At 43.1% G+C, this 14028-nt stretch overlaps 1 protein-coding gene across 1 annotated transcript; it reads left to right on the top strand.

The window, feature by feature from the left end:
* The first annotated feature begins 211 nt into the window (after positions 1-211).
* Positions 212-12166, top strand: LOC141497140 (uncharacterized). Its single transcript, XM_074199782.1, has 4 exons — positions 212-702; positions 3161-3287; positions 4217-4309; positions 8593-12166. Exons 1-4 carry the CDS (start codon positions 613-615, stop codon positions 9771-9773), a joined length of 1491 nt encoding a protein of 496 aa, XP_074055883.1. The 5' UTR covers positions 212-612; the 3' UTR covers positions 9774-12166.
* Positions 12167-14028: the final 1862 nt, after the last annotated feature.

Here is a 14028-nt window from a genome sequence, read left to right as displayed (position 1 = left end):
CTACCCGGCAGCCCCCGCGGGGCCCCAGAAGTCCCACCCCCCGAGGTTCTCCAATCCCAGCAGGCCCAGCCGCCCCTCCCCCCCGAGCCCCGCCCCATTACGTGCCGGCTCTCTCCCGGGGAATGATCCCCGCCCCGCCCCGCCCCGCCCCCCGCCCTCCAGGCTGCTCCTCTCAGAAAGCCCCTCCCGCCCCAGCCCCCCCAGGGGAGTGGGGCCCGGCAGTGCCAGGCAGTGGGGGGCAGGCCACTGGCACGGACTGCCAGGGCCTGGCTGAGCGGGGGGTGTGGGTGGGGGCGCGGCCCCGGGGGGGGGAACCCCCAAGTGCTGAGGCCGGGACGCGCACAGGCTTCTGGGCCCCCGGGCTGAGGCCGGGCTTCGGGAGCTGGGGGCACCCCTGGTCTGCCCCCCCACTCCAGCCAAGGAGTGAGGCTGGGGGGACTCCTGGGGAGGGTGGCCCCCCGGGGAGCCGCCCCCCTCCGCGGCCAGCTGGGGGCCCTGGGGCAGGAGGGGGCGCCGAGCCGCGCGGGGGGCGGGGCCTCGGGCGGAAGCGGCTCCCCCATTGGCTCAGGGCGCGGAGCTCCTGGGGGGCGCGGGGTCCTGGGCTCATCCCACATGGGGTGTCCCGGGGGGCGGGGGCTTCCTGTCTCGCCCGGCCCTCCCCTTGTGAAGGTCCCCCCATGGCCCCTGGGGGCTCCCGCCCGGGTGAGTGCCCCCATCCCGGCGGCTCGCGGGGAGCCCCCTCCCCCGTCCTGGTGGCCCAGCGCCCCTTGCGCGTGGGGAAGGGTCCCCCCCTTTCCCAGGCCTCTTGCCCCCCGCCGCCGGGCTGCCGCCCCTCCCCCGCTGGATCCCAACCCGCCCCCCGGGCGGCACTGGGCGCAGAGTGGGGGGCTGGAGCCGGAACGCCCCCCGGGGCCCGGACAGCCCGGCCTGCCCTGAAACTTGCTGTTTTCTAACTTTGTTGGTCTGCCTCCTCCGCCTTCCCCGGACACAGGGGCCCAGGCCGCACCCCAGAAGTGGGGGGTCGTGCGGGACCCTTGTTTTCTTTTCCAGGGTGAGCCTGGCCGCCAGCTCTTGGGGAACAGGCCGTGGGTCTCTGCTTCTTGTACCAATTTCTACTCTTACCCTTTTGGAATGAAAGGAAGTCTTGATGACCTCTGCCCCCGAAAACGGTGCCAGAGTGCTTCACCTGGAAGGAACCTGTAGAGCTTTCATGGCGTGTCAAGAAATACACATAGTCCTTGGTTGTCTCCTTTAGAGGATGCTGTAAGACTTTTAACTAAGTTTCTTTTCTTTTTCAATCCCGTGAGGCAGTGAGGTTAAGTGACTTGTCCAAGGTCACCCAGCTAGTTTTCAACTCAGGTCCTCCCGACACCAGGGCTCTATTCACTGCACCAACCAAGTTACTCCTTAACTTTCGTTCCTTCAGAAAGTCTACATTTTTAACTCCCCATTTTGCTTCTCAATTCCTCAGACTCCCCCTCCTCTTCCCCTTCAGTTAATCCTGTTCCTTAGTTTTTAATTTCATCCATTTTTGTGCCCCTTTCGAACAAGGATTTCTCTCCCTCTCTTCATTTTCCATCTTCTCTTTGTTTTAATCAGTCTGATGCGTTGCCTCTGTGATCATCTGCTCTCTCTTTTCTTGTAGACTCCAATGTCTGCCTTCTCAGCTCTGCTCTCCAGGGGCCTCCTGCCTCTGCCTTGTAGGACTTACCCCATGGAGACCCCTTTTCCTTGGCTCCTTGGATGTGGTTTTAAAAAGAATTTTCAGGGCAGCTAGGTGGCACAGTGGATAATGCACCGGCCCTGGAGTAAAGAGTACCTGGGTTCAAATCAGGTCTCAAACACTTAATAATTACCTAGCTGTGTGGCCTTGGGCAAGCCACTTAAGCCCATTGCCTACCAAAAAAAAAAAAACTTAAAAAAAAAAAGACTTTTAAATCATGAATTAAAAAAGGGTATTTTTAGGCACAGGATAGAAAATGGTTCTCAGCATTAGAATCTCTGATAAAGTAAATTCTGTCCTTATGATGGAGAGGGAAGAAAATGAAATGGAAGGTCTTCAAGTTCTAAGCACATTGGTAAAGCACCTGTTATACATGTACTAGGTGGGAAAAATAGATGGGCCCTCCCTAGTATCAGCCTCTCTTGAATATGATCCAGTAGCTCTCTTAACTCATGTCTTGACTTCCAAGATTCTAGAATTCTAAGGTTATGTTTTGAGCATTGATTTCTCACAAAGAAACTGGAAAAGCTAATCTCAATCCAGTTAGACAATGCTTTTTAAATTTGACACCTCCTTCCCTTTTCCATCATAGAAACCCTTCTTTCCTGGTAATGAATTATTTTAATTAAGAAACATGCTAAAGGCAAATGAAAGCAATCCTAAAGGCAAAAGCTGTTTTTGGCTATGCCACATCATTCCCACAGTGATACAAGCTCTCAATAGAACCATAGATAACTCTTCTTCATATAGCTGTGAACAAGCACTCAGTGCAGCCCAGATTCTGATTCGTAATATCTTTTTATAATGTTCTTCATGTTTTCATCTAGATAAGACCTCCTTTCAGCCATTCAGGAAACTAGATCTTTTCTTTAATTTTGTTCTCTTTAAGTGATTACATAAAAATCCACCTCCCTTCCCATCCCCCAATAACTTGGTCTTGGCAGCTTCTCACAAACTTCTTCACAGAATTTCTTTTAGAACACATAATTTCAGGGTGGCTAGGTAGCTCAGAAGATAGAGCACTGGCCCAGAGTCAGGAGTACCTGAGTTCAAATCCGGCCTCAGACACTTAATAATTACCTAGCTGCATGACCTTGGGCAAGCCACTTAACCCCATTGCCTTGCAAAAAAAAAAAAATCTAAAAAACCCCCCCAAAAGAACATATAATTTCCATCAGGTCTGAAAAAGAAGAAATTTCACATCAGAGATCCACCTACTTCACAGGGATGATACCTACGTTCTAGCTCATTGCATAGAGAGATCCTACTGATCATTAAGGTCTTCCTCATGAGGGTTCCAAATGTTGACTAACACTCATAAAGAGTGTGGCCTTTGGGCAAATATTTCTCTTGCCTTCGGTTTCCTCCTGTAAACTGAAGATGATTTGACTAGGGGAATTTTGAAGTGTCCTTCAGCTCTATGTCCTGTGAATTTAGGAGTTGGTGACACTCACGGATGTGGCTGTGGACTTCACCCAGGAAGAATGGGGCCTCTTGGACCATCCTCAGAAGGAATTGTACAAAAAGGTCATGCTGGAAAATGTCCAGAACCTGCTCTCAGTGGGTAAGGATACTTCCCTGGCAATTCTGAGTCTCTGTTCCCAAGTGGGCAAGGATTGAAGTATGCATCAATTATTAGAAAGAGAAAAATGCTGGTCTCCAGTGTCAAAGAGACAGGGCCCTCCTGCTGTCCAGATGGCCTATGAAAGGCCTTTGTATCGTGTCAAGAAACTAAGGGTTAAGGGGCAGCTAGGTGGCATAGTAGATAAAGCACCAGCCCTGGAGTCAGGAGTACCTGCGTTCAAATCCGGTCTCAGACACTTAATAATTACCTAGCTGGGTGGCCTTGGGCAAGCCACTTAACCCCGTTTGCCTTGCAAAAACCTAAAAAAAGACCCCCCAAAAAAAGAAACTAAGGATTTCTTTTGTAGCTTCTGAAGGTCTAGGTGATGATGATGATGTTTGTCCTTTGACCTCAAAGAAGAGGTGACCCAGGAGGTGATGCCATGAATTGGATTGGAGCAAGGGGGAGCTGTGCTAAGTCACCAGCCTCACTTTCTCCTCCAGAGCCATCTGGGTTCAGTGACCACATAAGAATCAGGATGACTAGAGATGGAGGAGAAGCTATCAGGGTTAAGTGATTTGCCCAAGGTCATATAGCTAGTAATTCAAACTCCAGTTGAACTCCTGTCCTCCTGACTCCCAAGCCAGTCTGCTAGCCACTGTGCCACCTGGCTGTCCTGAAGATCTAGGTAGCTTCAGGTCAAAGATCAGATTGTAGGGGGGGTATCTCAGATATGGAACTAATCTCAAAAGTTATCAAGTCTAACTTCTACTTGCAGTATCAGCACTGATAGGAAGTACAGATACAGATGTTTGAACATAATGGAGGGATTCTCCAAATGGAGCAGTTCTGTCTTCACAGCCCTTTTAAAGAGAATTAAATTACAAGTTTCTCTCTCAGCTCTTCCCTAACTGATTCCTCCTGTCCAGGGCTTCCAGTTTCCAGAGAAGATGTAATCTCTTATTTTGAGCAAAGGGCACCATGGATGCCAGAGCAAGAAAGTCTGAGGAACCACTATCGAGGTGAGTGAGATGAAAACAAATATATAAGAGCTGTGATTACAAGAGGCTTCTATGTTCTGTGGTAAAGCAGGTCCTAGATTTGGGGGCAGATTTGTTTAACAGTGGCTTTCTGGACCACTCCCCGAACCAATGAGCCTCAGTAAAATCTGTGAGAGGGTTTGACTCCCAAGTCCTTTCAGCTCCCTGGAAAGGATCAATATATGTTATTGTTTGGAATTTAGGGGCATGGAACTCTTCTGGAATATTCAAAGGGTTTAGGCTATCAAATATGAGCTCTTTATAAGACCTTCTTCAAGTCAACTAACATTTATTAAGTGCCCACTACATTCTAGGCCCTAACCACTGGGACATAGAGACAAGGGCCTCACAGTCTCAAGGGACAGATGACATCCCAACAATTATGAAGAAACCCACTATGGACAGAATAAATTGGAGCTGATCAAGAGCAGGAAGGCCCTATAGTTAAGGAGGACTGGAAAGGGTTGGTTGTGGAAGGGGACCTCTAGCTGGGGCTTCAGCATTTTGGGCAATGGGGAGAGGAAGGAAAAGCCTCAGAGTCAGGAGGTGGAATATCGTGTTCATAGAGCAGAAAGGATGCCCCTGCTGCTGCATCATAGTAATTATGGAGACAAATAGGCTGAAAACAGCCTGGAGGAGTAGGAGAGGGAGTGGTTTAAGCATCCCTAGAGAAGATTTCATATCTAAGTTTTGAACTGGATGTTGCTGAGTAGGTGACCAACTGATCAGATGAGATCTTTGAGTAATGACTGAGAACTTGGAGAAAAGACTGGACTGGAGGAGCCTTGAGGCAGTCAGACCCACCTTAAATACCTCCAGTATTTAAGCTCATGGGAACCTGAACAACCAACATCACAAGATAAAGATAAAGGGAGACCTGGAAAAGTTGCATAGAAAGTCAGAGAGATGTCAAAGGATTGTCTTGCCATAAGAAGACCCAGCAGAGATGATATAACCTAAATCTGTAGGGAACCAGGCAGCCTGGTTTCATGGTTTCCTCTCATTCAACAAATAAGAGGAGGAGTGAAGTCTGCTGCCATACTTGGAAGTCATCCAAGGCATTCATATAAATGACCCCCACCTCAGTTTCAGAGCTGAGTGATAGAGATTCCTAGGTGGAGACCCTTCAGAGCACTAGACAGAAGCCCCCGTGAATCCTCAGTATTGGGTCTAGTCAGGTTCCATCTGAAACCTGATGGAGGTTATTACTTAAGGGTGTTTGGGTGCCAGAAGAGATTGAGGGAGAACTCGGGCTTGGGGTCAGCCCTGGTCCCAGTCAGTCCATCAATCAGTAAACAGTGATTAAACGCCTTCTGTCTTCTGACCATGTACTAATTTGTGAGCATTCTAAGGAAGGCAAAGGCCATCCCTGCTGTTATATATCTCCTAGTTTACTCTAGATCCGTAGAGATGATTTGAGGACAAGCTACAGATCACAGATCTCATTCCTAGATGATCTACTTGAAAAGAGAGTGTTCTGAAATGGAAATGCATTTACTTGAATAGGAAAAAAAAAAAGAAATACAGGGACTGACTTTAATAATGTTTTAAGAAGGTGAGTAGAATTAGGGAAGAAAGTAGAAATCAAAATGATAATGATAATAGCACAGACATTTTGTTATTGTTCATTTTTCATTCATCTCTTACTCTTTGTTAAGCCATTTAGGGTTTTCTTTACAAAGTTACTGGAGTGATTTGCAATTTCCTTCTCCAGTTCATTTTACAAATGAAGAAACTGAAAGAGGTAAGTGACTTGCCCAGGGTCACACAGCTAAGTGTCTGAAACCATAGTTGAACTCAGGAAGATTCATCTTCCTGATCTCAGACCTCATACTCTCTCCCCAGTACCAACTAGTTAATATTTACAGAGCAGCTACTGTAGGCCATGCACTTATAAATATTATCTCATTGGATCCTCATAATACCCCTGGGAGTTAGGTCCTATTCTTATGTTCATTTTACAGTTGAAGAAATTGAGGCAAATAGTGGTCTTGGTCTTTGACCATGGGGTTGAAGTTGAGGTCTACCTGATTCAAGGCCTAGCATCTTATTCATCTCACTTCCAGATGCATATTGATTTTTAAATATAACACTATGTAGAGGATTATAGCTGCATGGGGTGGAAAATGGGAGAAGAACTGGGCAAGTTCTCCTACTCAGGGCTGGATATGCATTTTTTTGTTTAATTTTGTTTTTACTTCCTTAACCATGCAATAAAATGAATTGCTGGTTACTGTATAAAAGATTTATTTTAGTATTGACTCATGATAAATAATTATTAAATTTTAAATGAACTTGAAGTTCAATTGCACATATTATTTTGTTGTTCTAAAACAATCTTTATTTTTAAAACCACCTTTATAAGGATAGAATTTCTTCAGACTTTTCTTTTTTCTACTGCTTGCAGCCTGGCTACACAGAAACTCTACTGAATAATCTGTATTGCCAAACAATTCCTTTGCAAACATGTCAGGGAGACAAATAGTCATATAAGTGGAAGATAGGTTCCATTAAAGGAGGGTCTGTGACAGTTTACCTGTGAATAAAGAATCATCCTAGAAGTTTGGAAACAGTTTGATGTCAAATCCAAACCTTATGTTGCTTGTGGTCTAAAACAGAGTCTGATATAATCACTGTATGATCCCCAAAAGCATTCTATGCCTGATTGTGATGAATTGGAATCACCTCAGTAAGAATTCTACCATGGTGGAAGATTGCTGACTAAAAGGAAAAATATCTTTATGACAAAATTGGCCCATTATTTACAACTTATATAAATTTTTAGTATAAACTCTTTGGATCACTGTCTAGAACAGGGCCTTAGGTTATCTTAGGGCCTCATTAAAATAAAATAATTATTTCAGAGCTGCACCCAGAATAAAATTATTATAAAAGGTTGCCTCTGGGGCAGTTAGGTGGCACAGTGGATAGAGCACCGGCCTGGGAGTCAGTAGGACCCTAGTTCAAATCTGACCTCAGACACCTGGCAGTATGATCTTGAACAAGTCACTTAACCCCATTTCCTTGCAAAAAAACAAAAAAAAAGTTGCCTCATAACTTCTTAGAAAATTGGGGAACACACATCATCAATATGACAGGCAAAGGTGTGAAGCTCAAAAGTAAACACAACACAACAATATGAAGGTAGGTGCATACTGAACAGTATATATCCAACAGATAGAATGCTTCCCACATATTGATCAAAAATTCCATGTGATATGCTCTGTTTAAAAACATTGAAGAAAATTAACATCAACAAGATTATTTATTAGTGATGGAATTTAAAAAACTAATATGCCTTCGATGCAAATTATTATTTTGTTTTTTGCTTTGTGAAAATTAAAACCCACAGGCTGACTGCATAAAAAACTTGCAGCATGCAGCCCTGGGGCTGTATTTTGGACAGCTCTGGTCTAGAATGTCCTCAGGCTACTGTGAACCACTAACTGGGAGGGGCTGCCAAAAGGACTATTAGGGAAGTATGTTGTCTATTTCCTTATAAAAGGATGATGGACTTACTTATGAAACATATTTTTAGACATGGGAAATGGCACACATTTGTTAAAGTTGTGTTTATTGCAATGAATTTAGTTTTGCTTTAGTGAGCAGAAGCATTTAAAGATAATTTAAAAAACAAATCCTGCCAAGCAAAAAATAATGAGCCAAAACAAAATGTCTTGTGCCAGAAATAGTGCACATGTGCATTCATCATGTAATGTCCAATATTGAGATAGTACAAATACAATGAAAATTGATTCTTGGGTCATAATGTTATGCTTACAGATAAGTTTGATTATGAAATAATAGGAATGTTTAGTATTTGTGTACTAAATGGTAGCATTTATGAAGAATGGAAGATGGAAGGTGCAGACAATGAAAGTGAAAGGGAAGCAGCAAGATTCAAGGTAGAGACAATTTCTCTGGTACTGTGGACAGAGCATGCTCAGTCACAAGGTTTGAGTTCTGAGTCAGCTACTGATATATTGACCAAGTCACTCTGAAACCTTATGGATTGATGACCTGAATTGTGAATGTAATGAGAATTTCAGCCCTGCCTGTGACATAGTGTTGTCAGCATCCAATGTGACTGTGTATGAAGCTTTCAAATGTGAGTAATTGATATTTTCAAATGATTGATTCTGACCACTGAAGTTTGAAGACTTGGGTTTGCCTAGGGAAATAAATTAAATCAGTTTGCATTCGCCCATGGAGTGAATGTATATGTGACTGTGTAAGGCATATTTGATATTTGTTTCTTTTTGTAGGAGATATCAGACTTGAAATCAAAGAGATCCCTGCAGAGATAAGCCTTTCCTGGGAAGAAACACACAAGCAAAAATTTGTGAATGATGGTTCCTATAACTCCACTTGGAAAGAAATCTGTGCTGTACAAAAGAGAACCTACCCTAGAAAGAGACCTTATGAATCTAATCAATGTGAAAAGACTTTCATTCAGAGGGCACATCCTGCTGAATATGAGAGAATCCACACTGGAGAGAAACCTTACATGTGTGATCAGTGTGGAAAGACTTTCACATCAAGCTCCAGTCTAGCTGTCCATAACAGAATGCACACTAGAGAGAAACCATATGAATGTAATCAGTGTGAAAAGACTTTCAAACACGGATCCAGTCTTGGTGAACATCAAAGAATCCACACTGGGAAGAAACCTCTTGAATGTAATCAATGTGGAAAAACTTTCACATATAGGTCCACACTTCATGTACATAAGAGAATCCACACTGGAGAGAAACCTTACGAGTGTAATTTATGTGGAAAAACTTTCCTAAAGAAAAATAGACTTGCTGAACATCAGAGAATTCACACTGGAGAGAAAGTTTATGAATGTAATCAGTGTGGAAAGACTTTCAAATACAGGTCCAATCTTAGTGAACATTACAGAATCCACACTGGGAAGAAACTTCAAGAATGTAATCAGTGTGGAAAAACGTTTGCATATAGGTCCAGACTTAATGTACATCAAAGAATCCACACTGGAGAGAAACCTTATGAATGTAATCTATGTGGAAAAACTTTCCTAAAGAAAAATAGACTTGCTGAACATTGGACAATCCACACTGGAGAGAAATCTAATGAATGTAATCAGTGTGGAAAGACTTTCACAACAAGCTCTTACCTTGCATTACATCAGAAAATCCACACTGGAGAGAAACTTTATGAATGTAATCTATGTGGAAAAACTTCCCTACAGAAAAATGGACTTGCTGAACATCAGAGAATCCATACTGGAGAGAACCCTTATGAATGTGATCAGTGTGGGAAAACTTTTACAAGGAAGGACAGTGTTATTGGGCATCAGAGAATCCACACTGGAGAGAAACCTCATCAGTGTAGTCAGTGTGGTAAAGCCTTCAGGCAAAAGTCAGCCCTAAATTCCCATCAGAGAATTCATGCTAGACAGAAATCTTATCATGTTAATAAATGAGGAAAGTCTTTCAAATGTAGTCCAGAGCATCTTAGCAGAAAATTCACCCTGTCTACAAATCATATTAAGGACTCCATGTGGGTCTTCCTTCAACCAGAGATTCCGTCTTATTTTACATCAGAGGATACAGCCTAGAAAGAAGCCATATCACTGAACTCAATGGGGACACACCTTTGTTTGGGAGATGGAGATTGCTGGTCAAGGGCTAAATTTTGGTAAGGAGACTTTATAGCTGAAAGGCACAATGGAAAAAGTATACAGGAAATGAATGAAATTGTCCATTTCAAAGAGGTCTCAGCTCATACAGTCACCTGGTTCTCTGGAAACACCTGAGAGAGCCCAGATTTTATAGTTGGCCTCATTTGTTCCCCCATTGGGAGGATAAAATGCCTCTAGGAAATTAATAGCAATATTCTTATTATATAAGAAATTGAATTCTAATACAAAAATGAATTCATTTCAAAATTGCCAGATTAACTTCAATTGTACCAAATGTTCTGAGATGGGATATATAAATATATACATTGAATAATCAAGTGCAAAAAGTACATATCAAGTAAGTTATTTGTAATAAACCATTTTCAGCATCTAAGCATGTTAAAATGAATAGCCTCTGGAACCTGTGGATGTCTCTTAAGTCATTCATAAGATGAGCCACAGGCCTTTATTCATAGCTAGGTATGCTGCTGTTCTTTTCATTCACACAAAACTCAGACCAAGATTTAACTTCACTAAATGCTAGAATTATATCCTGCTTTCACAAGTCTTTGGATGATTAGTGCTCCCTCAGATATTTCCATAGTGTCTTCCCCTCCCCCCCATTCTCCTCTAAGCAGTTCCACAATACCCTGCCTATGGTCTGACCACAGCTACACAATTCTGTTCGTCCTGGTGCACCACATTTTAGAAAAGGTTTGGACATTGTTTCCAGAGTAATTGTGAGGGGTCTAGAAAATATGCTATGTGTTGATCTGAAGGAATTAGGTTTGTGTCCTAGAAGAGAAGATATTGAGAGGGATAAGATTATCTTTAATTATTTGAAGGATTGTTTGAAAACAAACTTAGAGGAGTCCAAGAAGATACAACTAGGAGTTGAGGGAACATTGCAGAGAGGCCACCTTCACCTCCCTAAGGATTAGGCCTATGAAGAAGTACAATGGGACTCCTGGAAGTAACAGCTTGCTTTCCCCTCGTGGAGATCCCCAAACAAAGGATAAATGACCATGGGGATAAATTGTAGAAGGGAGTGTTGTTCAGTTAGGAGCTGGAGTCAGTAGCTAAGGTACATTGAAGCTCCTAGTCTATGCTTCTGAGTGTTCAGCACCCATGCCTGCAAGGGAATAGGTCATTTCCTCTGTCCAGTCATTCAAACTAGAGAGGAAGAGAGCAGGAGAAAATAACTTAGAACCCAAAGACTTGCTTAACATGAGTTTTAATATAGTGTTAAGTCTGCAGGCTTCAGGCTTCCAGTGACCTTATATATATTATATGGAAGGGTGCAAGGCACCTTTTTTTTTAAGGATAGAAATTCTTTTTTTTTTCATGTTAAATATACATTTTTATTTAAAGTTTTGAGTTCCAAATTCTCTTTCCCTATCTCCCTTCCCCCTTCCTGAAATGGTAAGCAATCAGATATAAATTACACATTCACATTTATATAAAATATTACCATATTTTTTTTCCAGCACCACCAACTCTGTTTCAGGTGGATCACATTCTTTATGATAAGTCCATCACAAAAGTTACTTCCATATTTTTCTACCTTTGCCATTGCTGATCACAGCTCCCTCCTTTCATATTTCTCCACTACCACGTAATATATTTTCTCTCTCCTTTCACTCTGACTCTGCTGTAGGGTAGCTGAGTGGCACAGCAGACAGATCCCTGGCCCTGGGGCCAAGAGGTACCAAGCCCCGCTACCACCCCTTAGGCCCAGCATCCACCTGGCCCTATGGTCCCGGACAGGCCATCCACTCCCAGCCCCTTGCAAGAAGTAAAAAAGAAAATGTTATATCTGATCACTCTCCCTCCATGGTCCATCCTCTCCTCTATCACTCATATCCCCCCCCCTTCCCCCTGTCCCCCCTTCTTACTCCAGATGCCTATACCCCATTGAGTATATATGCTGTTACCTCTCCTAGCCACCTCTGATGAGAGTGAAGATTCCCTCATTCCCCCTTGTCTCCCCCCCTTTCATATCATTGTAATAAAGAAAAATCTTATTATATGAAATATCTTGACCTATTCCCCCTCTCCTTTTTCTTTCTCCCATTACATTTCCCTTTTATCTATTGACTCCATTTTTACACCACATTATATCTACAAATTCAGCTTTCTCCTGTGCTTCATCAATAAAAACTTCTACCTGCTCTATTAAATGTGAAATGCTTATATGTGGGGCGGCTAGGTGGCACAGTGGATAGAGCACCTGCCCTGGAGTCAGGAGTACCTGAGTTCAAATCTGTTCTCAGATACTTAATAATTACCTAGTTGTATGGCCTTGGGCAAGCCACTTAACCTCATTGCCTTGCAAAAAAAAAACAACAAACTTATGTGCAGTGTTTCTGTGCCAAAGTGGTTCATGAAGAACTATACAGAGTCTTTAGTTGTCCCATTTAGCAGATGCTGTATGACTTCAGAAGATGCTGTAAGACTTTTAACTAAGTTTCTTTTCTTTTTAATTCTATTTTTTTCTTGGTTTTTTTTTTTTTGTGTGTGTGAGGCAGTGAGGTTAAGTGATTTGTCCAAGATCACCCAGCTAGTAAGAATCAAATTTTGAACTCACATCCTCCTGCCACCAGGACTGGTGTTCTACTCACTGCACCACCAAGCTACCCTTTAACTTTCATTTCTTCAGAAATTCTACATTTCTAACTCCTTGGTTTTTTTCCTCGATTCCTCAAATAGACTCCCCCTCCTCCTCCCTTTCAGTTAATCCTGTTCCTTAGTTTTTAATTTCATCCCTTTTTTTTTTTTGAGATTTTGTAAGGCAATGGGGTTAAGTGGCTTGCCTAGGGCCACATGGCTAGATAATTATTAAGTGTCTGAGGTAGGATGACCAGCAGAGAACCATTCTCAGCTTGCAGTGAATGAGAGAGGAGGCAGCGATGGTAAAGCACTCCAGATTTTATTAGGGTCACATAGCAGCTTATATCCTAGTCTACTTCTATACTCGTGGACAACTCATGCTACCAATTTAAGCACCAATCATATTAAAGATTACATATTGGTTAAACAGTTACACATTCTTATGTATACTTCATTGCTTTTGCTATAATGTGATTCTTCATCAATGCCAGGAGATACAAAGGAGCTGGGTCATGCTGATCTTATGAAAAAGCAAAAGGGGTTTGGATCATGTTAGTCTCCTGAGAAACAGAGCCAGTATGTTTGCAAAACAAGAAGCCAAGAGGGTCTTTAAACCATTAAACCATTACCTTTGTCATTTCACAACTATGGTCCTCAAGGATCCCTAACACTTCTCCAACAAGGATTTCTCTCCCTCTCTTCATTTTCTATCTTGTCTTCGTCTTAATCAATATTCTCTGATGCATTGCCTCTCTGATCATCTGGTCTCTCTTTTCTTGTAGACTCCAAGGTCTCCCTGCTCAGCTCTGCCCTCCAGGGGCCTCCTGCCTCTGCCTTGTAAGACTTACCCCATGGAGACAGACCCCTTTTCCTTGGCCCCTTGACTTCAGAAGGATGTCTGTTATTGCAGGTGTCAGAGAGGATAGTGTTCCATGGAAGGGGACAACCCCTCATGATGAAAACCCTCCCTTTTTGCAGGAAATTCAGGTCCAGGAAAATGAAACAACTTAGCCTAGGTCACCCAATTCCTAGGACTAGGACTGTAACACACCTACACACAGAGGTCTAGGTATATGTATGTACAAATGAATTTATATGAATTACAAATTATGTGATTAGAAAGGGCAATGGATAAATTCACTTTCAGCTGCAGATTTCTTGTTCCTCACAGAGAAGTCTCCATGTCCCAAGTCTTCCCCATTTTACTGGCTAATCTCCTTGTCTCTTCCAGGATCAATTGTAAACTGCCCTGCATGACTTGCGAAGCCCTTGCTAACATGGCTCCATCTTACCCTTCCATCCTTCTTCAGTTTGATTCCCCTGTGTGGACTCTAGAATCCAAGCACACCAACCTGCCTACCTGAAATGTTCTCTCTCCTCTCCTTCCTCACCTCTCTGACTTCTTCCTTCAGAACTTCACTGCCTCTTTCTTCCACAGAGGATCTGA

Source organism: Macrotis lagotis, chromosome X (genome assembly GCF_037893015.1).
Source record: "Macrotis lagotis isolate mMagLag1 chromosome X, bilby.v1.9.chrom.fasta, whole genome shotgun sequence".
Taxonomy (NCBI): Eukaryota; Metazoa; Chordata; class Mammalia; order Peramelemorphia; family Peramelidae; genus Macrotis; species Macrotis lagotis.
Note: the sequence above shows the minus strand (reverse complement) of the source record. Positions and strands in the feature narration are given on the sequence as shown.

What these genes read in the sequence shown, in the direction of transcription:
- LOC141497140 (XM_074199782.1), top strand. Translation starts at nt 613, where the DNA reads ATGGGGTGTCCCGGGGGGCGGGGGCTTCCTGTCTCGCCCGGCCCTCCC. An exon ending in CCCTGGGGGCTCCCGCCCGG is followed by an intron (nt 703 to 3,160) that starts GTGAGTGCCCCC and finishes CTGTGAATTTAG; the next exon opens with GAGTTGGTGACACTCACGGA. An exon ending in CCAGAACCTGCTCTCAGTGG is followed by an intron (nt 3,288 to 4,216) that starts GTAAGGATACTT and finishes CCTCCTGTCCAG; the next exon opens with GGCTTCCAGTTTCCAGAGAA.